Below are 15,873 nucleotides of genomic sequence, written 5' to 3' on the forward strand. Positions count from 1 at the left end.
AATGATAATAACAATAACAATAACAATAATAATAATAATTCTGAGTAGGACCATACAAAAGCACCTCTCAGTATGTTTATTTCCTTCTCAGCACAGTAGCAGGCATAAATGTAGATTATGGGGAAGTAAAGGTAAAAAGAGGATGTAAATGGATCATACATGTCCATTAGGATCCCCAAAACCCAACTGAAACTGTACTCTTTTGTGCAGTGTACTGAAATGTTGAAGTAAAAGATAGCCATCCAAGACGCGGTGCTCAAACTATAACGGCTGATGCAATGCTCATCCTTGATGAGGGCAGCTGGGGTCCTGGAGACGAATGATATGTTATCTGTCTCAAAACATGAGCCAAGCTTATGCACAGGGTATGGCTCCAAAAGACTTTTAACATCTTTGGTTATGTAATCACCCACGCTGGTTTGGGGCACCTTTAGATGTTAGTGCCTTTTGTGCTCGGCTTTAGTTATGTAGTTTCTGGTGTTGTGTGTGCCTGCACTTATATGGTTTAAATTGTTTTTTCTCCTATTATGTGCATCCCATTTCATTTATCAACTAAGTAACTCAGGTCTTTCTTGGTGCCAATTAGGACAAGTAGATTGGTTTACTCCATTAATTAAGATTCTGTTTCTAACCAGTAAGACAATATATTTTTCCACATTAAAAGAACCATTTTATTCTTCTTCCATACAATAAAAATAGAACACAGCACATTGAATTTGCCTAAACAAATAAGCCAATGATAAAGTAATGTTTCCATGTCATCTTGCACTTTGCAAAAATTTAAATGAAGCCCAGAATTACAGGCTTGTCTTTTTGCTTTGTTTTGGGTTTTTTTGTCAGTGAGAGGGCCCATTCTTCTGAGACAGGACCCTCTTCACATTTGAAACCTGGTGGATTTGCAGATTGAAACAGGGCAACAGTGACCTCAAGTGGTCAGTATAAAGAACAACAACAGTGAAGTAAAAAAATATTTATTGGACAAACATGACAGCCTCACAGACTTTATCAGAAGCAAATGTGCTTATTAACATCATAATACATAAATCATCATACCCACACACACACACACACACACACACACACACACACACACACACACACACACACATCTGCAGACATTTTCTTTAGTGGCTGGGTCGGAAAGGGAATGGTATCCCTGTCATGAAAGGCTGAGCGGGGTACTGGGGATGAGAGGAGGGATGGGAGGCTAGAGGTGTGTGTGGGGTGTGTGCAGGGTGTGTGGGGTGTGTGGGGTGTGTGGGGTGTGTGGGGTGTGTGGGGTGTGTGGGGTGTGAGGCGATGGGGGAATGAGCAGCGTGCGGGCTGAAGGCCAGCGGAGGAGTGTGGATGTTGTTGTAGTACATCACTGGGCCCGACAACACCAGCTGGAGCAAGCTGTGACAACAAATACACAAACATGCAAACACAGAAAAAGAGGAAGAAGGGATACAAAATGTTAAGATGGAGAAAATCTCATATTCTGTACATGAGAGCAAAACTTGGAGAGTTGGAACACATCCACAATTAGAAAATCCCAATCTAAACTACACTTACATTCAATTAGAGATGCTTCTGTAAGTGAGGGCTGCTTGGTTCTAGCTTACACTGGAATCAACTAGAGCTGCTAAGATTAGTCCATTAATTGATCATCGAAAAGAAAATTAATTGGCAACTATTCTGATAATCAATTAATCTTTTTAGTAATTTTTAAGTCAAAATTTCAAATATCTGATGCTTCCAGATTCTTGATGTGAAAATCTGCTGCTTTTCTTGGTCTTTCTTGGTTGTTGCAGTAATGGAATATTTTGGGGGTGTTTAACAGACAGAACACATTTACTGATGTCACCTTGCACTCTAGGATATTGCAATGCACATTTTTCACTGTTTTCTTATGTTTTATAGATGAAACAATCAGCAGATTAATCGATAATCAAAATAATCATTACCTGCAGCCCTAGAATCAACAACTTCTGGCTTTGAAACTGGACTATAATTTTTAAACATGTCAATTTTAGCTGTGAAATACTGCAGAATTTGAATTAATTGTGTTTACAGTACCAGTCAAAAGTTCGGTCACACTTTCCCATTCACTTGAATGAGAAAGTGTGTCCAGACTTTTGACTGAAAACATTGCATAAATGAAAAGCAAACAAAAGTATGACAAATATGTGCATGACACTAACATCTCTTACAGACCGATGCTGTAAATATGTTGCTAGTTCTAACACTGATCCCACTGTGTTCACTATGCACCTGCAGGTTAAGGTTAATCTTGTTTTTAAAGACAACATAGCCTCAAAGCCTGCTCATCACTACATCAGAAATCAAGTTAATTCCATAAAATAAATTACAGTAATTAAAGTTGTTTGAATTAAAGAGGCACAGTGTTATTATAGATCTATTTCTCAGCTAGTAAGTTTGTTATACTTCAGTTCTGCACAACTCACTGTCCATAGAATTTAAACAGACACACCCATAGTGTAGAGTTTTACTCTCCACAGGGGGGGCATTGATTTTAACATGGTAAATTTAGCATATTTTCTATATAGATAACCCTGAAGCTGAAGCTGTGCTTACCAACCTATTGTAGTGTTAAGTTCTGGATAAAAATTAGGTTACCAGTGGAAACGTGCACCAAGTAAAGGGATTACTGGTTCTTACTTGTTGTGAGGGAGGCGGGAACAGATGGCTCTGAGGTCCTCTGTAGAGACAAGACAACATATAATAAGCGCTCACTGCATGATGAGTTCATATGACAAATGATCAAACCAATTGTTAATCAGCTACTTATTAGGGCATCACTTAAAGCTATGATCTTAAATGAGGTGGAGTTGCTGCAGATAGTTTCATGTGGTGAAAGTGCCTGCTTGTTATACGATACTTCCTCACAAAAATAGATTTAACAATCTGTCATTTAAATCGTACTTGGTTGGAAGAGAGCTTTGTAAGCTCTCAGCAGTTGCATGAAATGTCCAGTCTCACGCTGGTGAAGCCTTTGATCCAACCTACTACCTGGCAGAAGTCCTTCCTAAAATGTAAATCTGTTGTAATTTCTTTCCGCAATCCAATTTTCTGGTCTATACCTAACTTTTCGTGCTCTTACCTCTCGAACAGAGCAGGGCTCCATTGGCCATGGCCACTTGCAGTGCCTGTGCCAGCCGGTCCAGAGCCAGCTGCGACAGTGCGTGTGTGTCAGCGGATGACATGTGTGTATGTTTGTCGGCCTGGTCCAACAGTCTGGAAAGGTCAGAAGTCAGAGTGGCCAAAGAATCCATCTGAAGCAGTGCCAGGCGACCGAAAAGCCCTTTCTCATTTAGTATGTTCGGCAGGAGCATGAAGACCTAGATGTGGCAGGAGATGGACGGCTATATGTTAGAAGTTCACATATATGCATGCATGTAAATAAATGGATCTAAACACACACACACACACCTGTAGGACACTTAGATGGAGTGTAGAGAAAAGAGGTCCCACTTCTAGCTCACTCTCAGTGCTGCCATTTGTCAGCGCCTGCTTCTTGTCTCTCCTGTAGGCCAGCGGTGCTTTGACGCACCACCGCACCAAACCCCCTAACGGTGTGACATCAAGTGAGCTGATTGGCTGGCTGCCAGAGAGGGGCGTGTTCAGGAAGGTGATTAGGACAAGACGAGGATCATCTTGGATCCATGACACAATCATCTGGAGAAGTTCTAGAGGAGGAGTGAGCTCCTCTAAAAACACACACATGTTAAAATGACAGAACAGAATGTAAAAAAACTCCAATTCCATTCTATTTTAGCCATTTAGCAAAACAGTAGGCCAAGATCTTTTTCGTAATGATCTGTTTAAATGTTGACATTATGCATTTCCCATTTTATGGGGGTCCCTGTCTTACAATTATCAAGTATTTTTGTATTATCCCACAAAAGTACCTGAGGTGAGGTCGTAGAGGGTGGTAACAGCAGTGATGAACTGGCAGCAGAAGCGTGGGCTGGCACTGTGGATGTTCTGCAAGGTGGGCACTGAGCCTGGCACCATACTACAGTAATCATCTACTAGCACCTGCGCCAGGCGCACGCAGTACACACGGTGAGTTCTCTGCCAGACACAAACACAACCAGAGGTATCAGAATCAGTACACACACAAACACACACACACTAAGGAGTTCAAATAGAACATACACAAAGGCAATCAATCAGGAGTGGCCAAAATATTCTCACACCAGACGTCTAAAACAAATTGAGTAAATAAGAATAAGAATAAGAACAATAACAACTTATTTGTATAGCACTCTTCTTAAAACAAAGTTTACAAAGTGCTTTACATGCAATAAAAACCAAGGAGAAAAAAATAGAGTTATAAATAGAGCTATATAGTAGAGAATAAGAATAATAAAAACAATAATAGTATTAATAAAAATAGGAATAAAAGGTCATCCAAGAGATAAAGAAAAACCCAAACAAACAAAAACCCCAAACAAACAATTAACAACAGATGGAATGGAAAAAACACAGAGACCTCTCGCTGGCATCACAGTCCCGAATGGCAGTACATAAGGAGTGGATTCACATGAAAGCCTGTCTATATAAGTGTGTTTTGAAAGGAATTAAAAGATTAAACTGATTTAGTGAAGGAATGAAAGGTATGAGACGTACGTATGTGCACCTGTGTGGGAAAGCTCACCTGTAACCAGGTAGCAGCACATTCCAAGATAGGAACTCTGCCCACAGCGATTGCCATGGAGACCAGCTTGCCCAGCAGTCCCATGCGGCTTTCATCTGCCTGGTTGCCTTGGAGACTGAAGAGGGCAGAGAACATCAGTTGACGGACAGTATCACGACTCTGCTCCTGGAAACAGCTGCACATGATCTCCAGCAGCTGCAGCTCCTGGAGGGCACTCATTCTCTGAAAAAAAAGCACATTTCATTGACGGTCTGCATTTCTGTGTCTGTGTACTGTGTATTGGTGTACATGCTTGTACACAGGGTTGTAGCTTACCCTGGCCGGGGTGTTTCTGTCCTTTGGTGCGTGCAGGATGAACTCCTCCACCAGCTCTAGGGTTTTAGAGTCAACCTGAGGAGGTTGCCTCCCCGACTGCACCAGGTTACAGATGTAGATGTCCAGGTGGTACAGCAGCTCCTTGGCTGCACTCAGCACATCGCGAGGCAGCAAAGACTGACGAATGTCACCCATCACCACCTGACGGAGGGCCATACAAAATGTGATACATTTCAAATCTTCATTATAAATACCAAGAGTGACATGTTATTGATTAGGTGTATGTGTTAACGTTACGTGTAAGATGAATGATTGTGAAAATACGAATATACATGTGTCTTATGTTTTGTGTATGTGAATGTATCAATGTTTTACGTTAGCCTGACACCATCCTAGGTCTTATATATATATATGTGTGTGTGTGTGTGTGTGTGTGTGTGTGTGTGTGTGTGTATGTATGTAAGAGACTGTAAGCAAACCTCGTGGTGGAAAGCATGAAATTAAATAAAGATAATTATTTAAAAAAAATGTTTTTAAAAAGAGTGACATGTTATTGTTAGTTTCCCAGTTGGTGATTTCACCGTTAAACAATTGTGATTATATTGTTTTAAGTAGTTTGTATGTGTCTTATATGCTGCTAAGGAATAAACTACGGTAAACTATCCTAAATACATCTAACTATCGTTAGATATGATACAACAGTGCACAGATTCCCTGCTAAAGCTAGTGCTAGCAAGGTCAGCTAAAAAGACAGTTTTCTACTCTGCAAAAAAATCTCACATGCGTTGAATGTGACCGTGCCATCCTCAAGAAAACACATGTATTAAATTAAGCTCTTACCTTTGCAAAAATCTCTTAATTTATTTAATAATTTTAAATTACGCGATGAGGCTAGTGACTAGCCTCAAAACGACGACGGAACCACTTCCTGCTACTACGGAAGCCCATGTGGGGAAAAACTGCTGCCATTGCGTTATAAGGACTTCTTTCATTGTTCGCTACGTATTTATACAGTCGGTACATAACGAATTCAAAAACTGTAACTTTGTTAGTTATTTTACTTAACAATGACCTTAAGTCTTTCAAAAATGAAAAAAAAAAACAATTTTCACTTTCTCACAGAATTATGAGAAGTCAGTGTTTAGTGTAGATACTTTTGTTTTATGCTGCATATTCGTTGGATATGTTTAGCTATAATACGCTACCACATTTTAGCTTACAAAGAAGTTATTTGACAGACTTTCTCACTATGTCAAATGACATAAAATGAAATTTTATTTAGGCAATTATTTCATGGGGGCTTCTGTTGTAAAATGTACTGTATTGTAAGATGGTCTATTTTACCTTCGAGATTGTCAAAATTATATCACACAGAACTACGTAATAGGAAAAACTATTCATTATTTACGTTTTATATTAGGCCTCAGGGTAGCCAATGAAAATATACTCTCGGTAAATATCAGTGTTGGAGAGAGTATATGTATATGTGTAACTTTAAGTGATACCGTGGTATTATTGTCTTTTTTATCATTTCAAATGTCCTATTTAACTGTGAGTTTGTAGACATTATCACATTTTATACCTCTCATTTGATTGCCTGGTTAGATTTTTGAGAATTTGTTGCTATTTGTGGTTGTTTTTTTTCAATGGGCTTATCACTTATATATTAGTGGCAGACACAAACACGTATAGACATACTGTTGTTTTCGCTTGTGTACACTATATATTATACTGAAAATCACTTTGCTATACTGTAATCCCTTCTAATCTACACAGTGGCGCGCCTGCCAGGCACCGGACCGCTTGATGGGGGGGAAAAAAAGGAAACAGCAGTGCACTCTCTGCTGCGCGCTCCCGGCAGCGCGTCAGTCTTGCACTTTACCGTCCCGTCGAGTGATCCCAAGCAGCCCGCAAGATGACCATCAACACCCTGGCTAAAGGAGGCTGGCACCGGGAGCAAATGACATGCTTTCGAAAGGTAAGACTGTATTTTTCTGTCTTCTTTGATTTTGTTATGTGAGATATGATATACATAACCCTGTATAAATCAGAAAAGATCCAGCACATTTGAACCGGTTCCAGGAAGAAAACAAGTTATGAAATTATGGTAAATGTATTGTGTGCCTTATTGTTTCTCAGAATTTCTGACTCGTAATTCCTGTTTTTCTATATTGTGTATATTTATTGTGTGTTCATGTGTGCGTGTGCATCACTGTGTGTGACTGCATGTGTGTTTGTAAACCCCCCCCCCCCCTCTCGACAGATGGAGAAAGTGATTGTGGCCATGCAGGATCCTGACATGGGCATGAAGATGAGAAACCAGAGACTTCTCATCACTGTCATTCCACACGCAATGACAGGTGAGTGTCTTTAATGTCAGTGTGCATTAGCATCTGTGTATGCAAGTGTGGACGTGCACATTGCAGTTTGTGTTTGTCCCTGTGGTCATGCATAATGCAGCAGTGAATTTTGGAGAATATTGTGTACTTTGCAGAGTAGAGGAAGTTTGTCATCTTTTCTTGTCTCCTCTCTCTCTGTCTCTTTCTGCAGGCCGTGATATTATTGATTGGTTGATCCAGAAATACAGCATATGTGAGGAGGGCAAGTAAATATTAATACATACATGGTGCATGCTCAAGTATTTTAGAGGCTCTGATGTGGTTCCCTGTTTCAGTTTGACTGGCTTGTTGTGTGTCGTTGCTAGAGTGTTGCCAGGATATGGTGTTTTCTCTCAAGCTGATGTGGTGTTAGTGATGTATAAGTGTATTGTGGGGGTTGCTGTTTCCAGTAAACAGGACTGGGGTGAGCCCCTGAGGACTGAAGTTTGATTAACTCACCTGATGATCTGGGTTTGATTAGTGTCCCTTTGGAGGTTTTCACCTCAGGAGACCTCACCATGCCTGAACTAAATTAGAGGTTGGAAAAAAGTAGTCTGCTGGTCCCTTTTGCCTCTGAGTAGACTAAAGGAGGAAAGAGAGGAGTCAGTTGGCAAGGGAGAGAGAGAGTGGTAAGAGCTGATTAAAATGCATTACGCAGCTTTTTTTTTTTTGGTAGCTGTCAGTCACAAAAGTAGGGCTCTCTAACAAATGAGGAGAGACTGAAGATTGATGATCCATTTCATCACTGGAACAAAGCATTGATTTGAGAGAGATGGCTGACAGAGTGCAGGTTTTTGATTAATAAAAAAAAAAAAAGACGGTCACAAATTAGGCCAACAACATTTTATACTCATTTTATTCCTTGTCGCCAATTAATGTTATTTAGTTTCCACATTTAGTTTGTTCAGCTTGAGAGTTTCATCCTTAATGAACATCATACATATCTTTTTCATGTGCCATCAAACATGTTGCAGAGATTAATAAAAAATTCGAATTCTAACTCAATATAGCTTGTCATTTACCACTTATTTAAGGTGTCTTTAAGGTGTCTTTGTAAAACACTTTGTAACCTCTTTATTTGAATAAAGTTATTATTATTATTTTTATTATTATTATTGTTATAGCACATAAAGACTCATTGGAAACTTAAATATATGTGAGTTTGATTAAAAAGCATTGTTGACTTAGTTTAGGTGCTTAGTCTCCATACACCCCTGATTAATTTGAGACAAACTGAGAGAGAGTCCTGTACTAAGTTTGGTACTTCTTCCTCTGTGGTGTTGAACAGAGGCTCTGCACCTTGGTGACATGCTGGTGAGATACGGGTATATTTATCCGCTCAAGGAGCCGAGATCCCTTATGCTGCGTCCCGATGAGTCGCCCTATCGCTTCCAGGTAAAACAATAGTCCCTTCCACTTAATTCTCCCTGCTCATAAAAACCCACCACTCCTCCATCTACTTTTGACTAAACCTTCACCTTCTCTCTATCCCTGTCTGTCTCCCTCTCTCTCTCCATTAGCCTGCTTTCTAATCCTCCATCCATCTGCCACTCTCTAACACCACTTTTTCATCGCCCGCTTCGCCATAAATCTCTAAATGTCAGAAATGTTAAAAGATGTCACTTATTTCTCTCAGACTCCTTACTTCTGGACCAGTACCCGATGGCCTGCCTCAGAGCTGGACTATGGTGAGCTCAATGTAAACTGAAGGGGTAAAAGGGCATCTGAGGGGGTGAAGGGAAATTCATTAATTGTGAGGGAAAACAAGCATTTTTTTACCCATAATTGTGAACAAGAAACCTTCCACTTAAAATATATTTAAAGGAACTTCAACCAAAACAACCACATTATTTCAGGGCTCAGATTTATTTAGCTCTGTTTAATTTTTGTTTTTGTTCTTTGTATTTTACTCCTCAAATCCCAACAGCGATCTACTTGGCCAAAAAGAACATAAGAAAGCAAGGAGAACTGATGGAATATGAAAAGGTGAGGAAAGAGTGTGTGTGTGTGTTATGAATTATGCAGTAGTAAGTCAGAGTTAACGGGCCTTTGTCATCATTACTTTTCTAAAAGCTAGTCCCCTTTTCTCCCTGTATTTCCTCTCTTCTTCTTCTTCTTCTTCTTCTTCTTCTTCTTCATCATCTTCTTCTTCTTCTTCTTCTTCTTCTTGTCCTTATTTCCTCTTCCTTTTTAGGAGAGGTACAGTGTGTTGCACAAAAGGATCAACCACACCTGGGACTTTGTTGTGATGCAAGCCAGAGAGCAACTCAGGTGCACTCACATGTACACATGCACATACACACACTGACTCACACATGCACAAACACACAAACTCACAGTGTGATTTATGTTTAGAGCATCCAAACAGAGGCGAAAGGCTGACCGCATTGTTCTAGAATGTCAGGAGCAGGCTTATTGGCTCATCAACAGATCTCCGGTACGTCCACTCTTATTGTTCCATACAGTACTCTATAACGTGTAACTACTCTATACTATACTATACTATACTATACTATACTATACTATACTATACTATACTATACTATGCTATGCTATACTATACTATGCTATGCTATGCAATCCTATACTATACTATACTATACTATACTATACTATACTATACTATACTATGCTATGCTATACTATACTATGCTATGCTATGCAATCCTATACTATACTATACTATACTATACTATACTATACTGTACTATGCTATGCTATGCTATGCTATACTATCCCATGCTATACTATACTATACTATACTATACTATACTATACTATACTATACTATACTATATTATATTGTACTGTATTGTACTATACTATACTATACTATACTATACTATACTATACTATACTATACTATACTACACTATACTACACTGTTCTATACTGTCCTATATTATTATATTTGCTAAACTGCCCTATACTATACTATACTATACTATACTATACTATACTATACTATACTACACTGTCCTATACTGTCCTATATTATTATATTTGCTAAACTGCCCTATACTATACTATACTATACTATACTATACTACACTATACTACACTGTCCTATACATAATATATTATACTATACACTATATAAAACAGTCCCAGGTCCCACTAATGTTCAGCCACAGTCCCTTCTGCCTCCTACATGAAATATTCAACCCATCTGGTAAAAGCCTCAGCTGACAACTGGAGAAACATAGAGAAATAGAGAGAGAGGAAGACAAACAGGGAGAGAGAGAGAGAAATAAAAGCATCATATTCCACATTACTATGTGTTACCTAAATAACACAGCAGTTCATCTGACAAATTTCTCTCTTTTGATCATTTCAAGAGGGGATCAAGAGGGGTATGATGGGTTTTGGGGAAGGAAAGGAGAAAGGGGATGATGGGAAGTGTAAAGGTATTGTGGGGAAGTTTGGGGGGGGGGGGGAAGCAGAGGACAACAGTTTGGAAGAGGGACTCCATCTTGTCCTGCCCTCATGAATTAGGGACGAGGGCATGGAGAAAAAGAAAGAGAAACCTGGGAATAAAAGTCAGAGCTAGTGGAGTGGAAAATTCAAGGAAGGATAAGTGCTCACTCACACGCATCTGCGCATAAGAGACACACACGCATGCACACACACGCTCAGTGACGGGCATACTGCAGTTCATTTGTTATTGGTGTACAGATGTGTGTTTATTTCTTTCAGCCTGGGGGGCATAATGTGCTGGACATGGGTCTAGAGAGAAATAATAACCCCAACTTACGAGTCACACTGGTCAGTGACATCATCACATTTCTTTACTTCCTGTTTTATATTCCCTTCTGAAAAACCTAATGTGATAACACGTCTGCTATCTATCTCTTCCTTCCCTGTTATTGCTTCTTATCTTTCTTGCTGCTGGGATTGTTTCAAAGTAAGTGTCCAAGTAAGCTGCACTATACTATGGACAATTACATTAAAGTCATATTATGATCCTAAATGGACGTTGAGAATTTGAAGCCCTGACATGGTCGTGGTTGGAAGCCATCTTCTTGTTCTACATTCAATTCTCTCTCAATTTAATATCTGCTATGTTATGACCAATATTTAAATTCATACTGTATATTGCTAAGTTTTCAGCATGTATCTTGCCTTCATATTTAAAAGCCATAGTTTGCATGGGTCAACACATATAGACACATGCTGGCTCCTACTATTGTTGTCACTGTATAAATGTGTAATGCAGCCAGTGTGTGACCTAACATGAGGACATGGTGTTTCTCTTAACAGAACTAGAACAGTGACTACTACAAAAGAGAGGTAAACATCATGTATATTTTACGCTTCCTAACTTTAAGTACATTAAGTGTATATTATAGCTTACTTTGAGTGTGTGTGTACATTTGTTTGTGTGCTTTCAGATTGAAACCTGTAGAAGGGCCCTCGGAAGAAACCGTGTGAAGTCATCCATCTGTCTAGAATGGTGTGTGTCAGTTTGATGAACGTGCATACACAGACACACTTGTACGCACCCATGAACACATACACATAAGGTCTAATGGATGTGATGCTGCCTGAACTGAACTCTACATCTTTAGCACACACATGCACACACATGCACATAAGGCTTAGTGCTCCCACTATAAGAGCCACTAATGGATGCTTCCTGAGGCAAGTTGGAATTAGTGGCCATTAACTCTTATGATCTGCAGCACTAATACAATAATACTGTTTCTCTGTGTGTGCGTGTGTTCTTATGTGTGTGCGTGCCTCTGCATTTGTGCGTGGATGTGCAGTTTTGTGAAATACAGCGAGCAGTACCAGAGCCATGATCCCATTATGCAAGGCTGTCTTCCCAGTAACCCCTGGATCTCTGATGACACTGCCCATTGGACAATGAATACAGAATCGTAAGAGAATACACACATTCACACAAGATACACACACATAGGTCATGACAAACTTAAACTACAGTCCACTGTAGTAGTCCACACAGTCAAAACATTCATTTAACTTTGCTGGTTTAAGCTTTTGCTGTATCTCTTAACAGGTCAGGTCATTTTTAGTTCATAGTTATCACACTAGATTGCTTTAAGTATGCCTGTGTGTCTATATCTACCTCCCTGTTTTTGTGTGTGTGTAAACAGGGTTCCTACTCCAACGCGTCTTCGAGTGGAGCGCTGGAGCTTCAGCTTCATGGAGCTTCTCAATGACACCTTGGGGAGGCGGGAGTTCATGACCTACCTAGAGAAAGAATTTAGTGGTGAGAAAGAGTAACAGAAATGTTGGTTTATATTCAATACTTTGAAGAATTTACTTTTAAAATAACATCATCTTCCACAACATTTTAACTGAAACATATTTTTATTGAGCAGCTTCCTTCACATAGCCTACAGATCAGATCCTGTTATGTTATTTTTATGTGTTATAAAAATATCCATTAACATTCAGTCAGTGAGTGAACAAAACTCTACAGCCATGCTAGCAGTTCTGAGAGGTTGTATTTCGGCACAGCAGTGCTTTGAGCTAAATGCTAACACCAGCATGCTAACAGGTAAAAGATTTTACACAGAAGCCACCCATGCTATAAAAAGTCTCATTGTATGTCACTTCAGCCTGTGCCACTGTTGTTTTATTCAGCTCCATCCATAGCCAACACTTCTCTCTGTCTCTCACCAGCGGAGAACCTGTGTTTCTGGCTGGCCTGTGAGGAGATTAGACATGGAGAAAGTTCCAAGATCGTAGAGAAAGTGGAGGAAATCTACACGTAAGTGTACACACACAAACAAGCAAAAGTACACACTTTCATATTTACTTTCATGGTGATCGCCAATATTTTGTGTGTGACTTAGAAATTTCCTGGCTCCTGGAGCTGCACGCTGGGTGAACATTGACAGCAAGACGATGGATAAGACTTTAGAGGGGATCCAACACCCACATCGCTTTGTCATGGATGACGCACAGATGCACATCTATTTCCTCATGAAGAAGGTCTGACTTATCAATTGTCTTCTTCCTAACTAACTAACTAACTAACTAACAAGCTTAAATTATTGCAAACTTGATGTTCACTGTGATTATGAAAAACAACTGGCGGTGTGGAAAAACAGGAAACATACATTTAAAAAATAAATGTTTTATAACCTGCATGCAAACATGTCCAGCAAAAATGTCATGTTTATATGATTTGTATTTATGGACCTGAAACACTGGTATCTTTCTTCTGTAATATTGTACCAGTCATTCCTCCCCTAAAACTTAGATTGGTAATAAAATATAGTTAGGACTTGTGGGCCAATCAATCAATTCTGGCATTTTGTCTTTGGTTAGAATGAATTTGTGCTTTGCCATTTTCACATAGATAGTCAAAACTGGAAGCAGGAAAGCTGGCTCTAAGTGTGCATCAGTGGGCAAATTTGCACTGAAGACTCACAAGCAAGCAACCAAAACTTTATTTATATAGCACATTTACAGCCTTATTTTGAGATGTGTTTCTGGATTATGTGTCCTAGAGGTAACATAACTGAATAGTAGTGGACCCAGTATTGACCCCTGAGGGACGCCATATTTGATGTAAACTTTCCTAGACATAAATTTCCCAAGTGACACAGAAAATTGTTGTCTGTTTTGATTGAATGAGAACCAAGCACATTTAATTGGCTCAAAACAAACATTTTCTGTCAACTTTATGTCGTATATATTTACTTCCTTTCTCTTCTGTGAACTAAAACCAGACACACAAAAATGACAGCTTTTAAGGCAAGCTCACAGTTATTAGAATGGATTTTGGAACTAATGTTGTGTGATGCTATTGTATTTGTGTGTGTATTTAGGACTCTTACCCAAGATATCTGAAGTCTGACCTATACAAGAACATGCTGGCCAAAGCTATTGTCCCCCAGGAAACCAAGAAAAGGTGAAAATTTACATTCATTACCATTTTATTTTCCTTTTACTTTAACACACTCATTCATTCTCTAGCATTTCTAACTTTTCCTTTCTTTTATCTACTTCCGCTCAGTGTGTTCCCCTTCATGAGACGCCAGCGGCACTCTAGCCCTTCCCCTGCTCAGGCTGTCGTCCAGGCAACGGAGGAAGACGAGGGTGCCAAGGGGGCCGGGCAAGCAGGTACCAACTCTGCAGCCGGCTCCCATGCCTGATGCCGGGCCAAAAAATCCCCTCAGTCTCCATTGTCTCTTTTAGTCACCATAGCAACCATCCGAGGAGTTCTCCTCTGCCATAATGTCTGTCTGGAAGCCAGAGCTTCTCTCTCACCGTCGCATCATTAACAGAATTCAACGCAGAGCTTTCTCCCAGAGCACAGGTGTTAATGCATACCGTAGCAGCATCACACCTTATTCCCAGAGCACGAGCAGAGAGGAGCTTTTAGTGCTACTGTAACAGCTACTGCTGAATATTCATCCTGCATCTACATCCCGTCTCAGTCCAAAAATTGCTTTGTTGTTCTTGATACTGACTCTTTCTTTTCTCCCTTGATCCATCCAGACAGCTTTTATATACTCTACTATTTTAAGCAGGTTTAGGCAAAACAGTTGATAATAGAGCAATAGAGATGTAAAATATGTAATTAGTAGAAATTTTGCCTCAGCATGTTTGTGATTATTGTAGTTTGCTTTTTTTGGTTCATTCCATGCTGGAGCTTGTCACTGTGATTGTTGTTGCTGCTGTTGATTTTGCTTGAGCATGTTTTCATCCCAATAAAATGTCACAACAGCATTCAGTGTTGTATTGTGCTTTGAGCTCTGCATGCTGTGGTTATCTGTGAGTGTGTGTGTGGAAGGTTAAATCTGTCATCAGGCTTTTCTAGTGACACCCTCGTCCCTTTTCTTATTTTTTCATTTCCTTTTACTTTCTCTTTTACCTATCTTGTCTTTTTTTTTTTTTTTACATTTTCTTTTATTTCTTTGTAGTTTCAGTACAAATTCATTGTATGATTTGGTTTAACCTTTATTATTACACTCCAGATCGGAGGACATAACCCACTACAGAATTCAGGCAATCATCAGATGTCAGTCAGACAAAACTTTCCGTTAATGTCCTCTTCATTTGATTATAACTTTCAGTTTTTAACTTCCCTTTCTTCTTCCCGCCTTTGGTCCTGTGAGAGCTGCAGTTTCCTCTACAGGACTGGCTCCCTCTACTGGCTGCTGGAGTGTTCACTCACTGGAAACCTCGTTTGCTCATGAACATAAATCTTGAATATGTCTACTTTGTCTTGGGTTGTGGCCTTAGTGTGAACATGAGATCATTTCAAACACTGTTTTTTTCCTTTCAGATGGTTTCATTTGAGGGAGAAATAGCAAAAAATATAGTGAAAATTTAGAAGAAATTAACATAATTTTGTGGAGCCCTTAAGTCATGTAGAGACGCCTTAGACCCCCAGGCTGGGAACCACTTCTGTAAATAAAACACATAAACTCCAGGTCCAAATAAATAATTATGGCTTATACAAGAATCTGACAACATATCACCACTGCTGCTAAGCAATGCCCCCTTTTAGGTGCTATTTCAGGTTAAACAATTTAA

General features: G+C 39.5%; 2 protein-coding genes across 2 annotated transcripts; one reads left to right on the forward strand and one right to left on the reverse strand.

Moving 5' to 3' along the window:
• Nucleotides 1-955: 955 nt before the first annotated feature.
• Nucleotides 956-5,935, reverse strand: ints15 (integrator complex subunit 15). The gene is made up of 8 exons (XM_067605204.1): nt 5,819-5,935; nt 4,979-5,179; nt 4,664-4,885; nt 3,912-4,077; nt 3,433-3,710; nt 3,104-3,341; nt 2,662-2,701; nt 956-1,395 (listed from the first exon to the last, which is right to left on the reverse strand). Exons 2-8 carry the CDS (start codon nt 5,171-5,173, stop codon nt 1,125-1,127), a joined length of 1,410 nt encoding a protein of 469 aa, XP_067461305.1. The 5' UTR covers nt 5,174-5,179; nt 5,819-5,935; the 3' UTR covers nt 956-1,124.
• A 374-nt stretch (nt 5,936-6,309) lies between these two features.
• Nucleotides 6,310-15,063, forward strand: rgs11 (regulator of G protein signaling 11). Its single transcript, XM_067605203.1, has 17 exons — nt 6,310-6,956; nt 7,242-7,338; nt 7,529-7,579; nt 8,645-8,751; nt 8,993-9,044; nt 9,284-9,342; nt 9,551-9,627; nt 9,712-9,793; nt 11,053-11,121; nt 11,623-11,646; nt 11,748-11,809; nt 12,123-12,236; nt 12,474-12,589; nt 13,006-13,093; nt 13,179-13,317; nt 14,160-14,242; nt 14,348-15,063. Exons 1-17 carry the CDS (start codon nt 6,894-6,896, stop codon nt 14,484-14,486), a joined length of 1,422 nt encoding a protein of 473 aa, XP_067461304.1. The 5' UTR covers nt 6,310-6,893; the 3' UTR covers nt 14,487-15,063.
• The last annotated feature ends 810 nt before the right edge of the window (nt 15,064-15,873 follow it).

This window comes from Thunnus thynnus, chromosome 12 (assembly GCF_963924715.1).
Source record: "Thunnus thynnus chromosome 12, fThuThy2.1, whole genome shotgun sequence".
Lineage (NCBI taxonomy): Eukaryota > Metazoa > Chordata > Actinopteri > Scombriformes > Scombridae > Thunnus > Thunnus thynnus.

Excerpts from the sequence above, each read along its gene's own strand:
- rgs11 (XM_067605203.1), top strand. The coding sequence starts at position 6,894 with ATGACCATCAACACCCTGGCTAAAGGAGGCTGGCACCGGGAGCAAATG. Across the intron at positions 9,045-9,283 it reads TGCCTCAGAGCTGGACTATG|CGATCTACTTGGCCAAAAAG; the intron begins GTGAGCTCAATG and ends AAATCCCAACAG. Across the intron at positions 9,628-9,711 it reads CAAGCCAGAGAGCAACTCAG|AGCATCCAAACAGAGGCGAA; the intron begins GTGCACTCACAT and ends ATTTATGTTTAG.
- ints15 (XM_067605204.1), bottom strand. The coding sequence starts at position 5,173 with ATGGGTGACATTCGTCAGTCTTTGCTGCCTCGCGATGTGCTGAGTGCA. Across the intron at positions 3,342-3,432 it reads TCCATCTAAGTGTCCTACAG|GTCTTCATGCTCCTGCCGAA; the intron begins GTGTGTGTGTGT and ends TGCCACATCTAG. Across the intron at positions 1,396-2,661 it reads TCCCGCCTCCCTCACAACAA|CTTGCTCCAGCTGGTGTTGT; the intron begins GTAAGAACCAGT and ends TTGTTGTCACAG.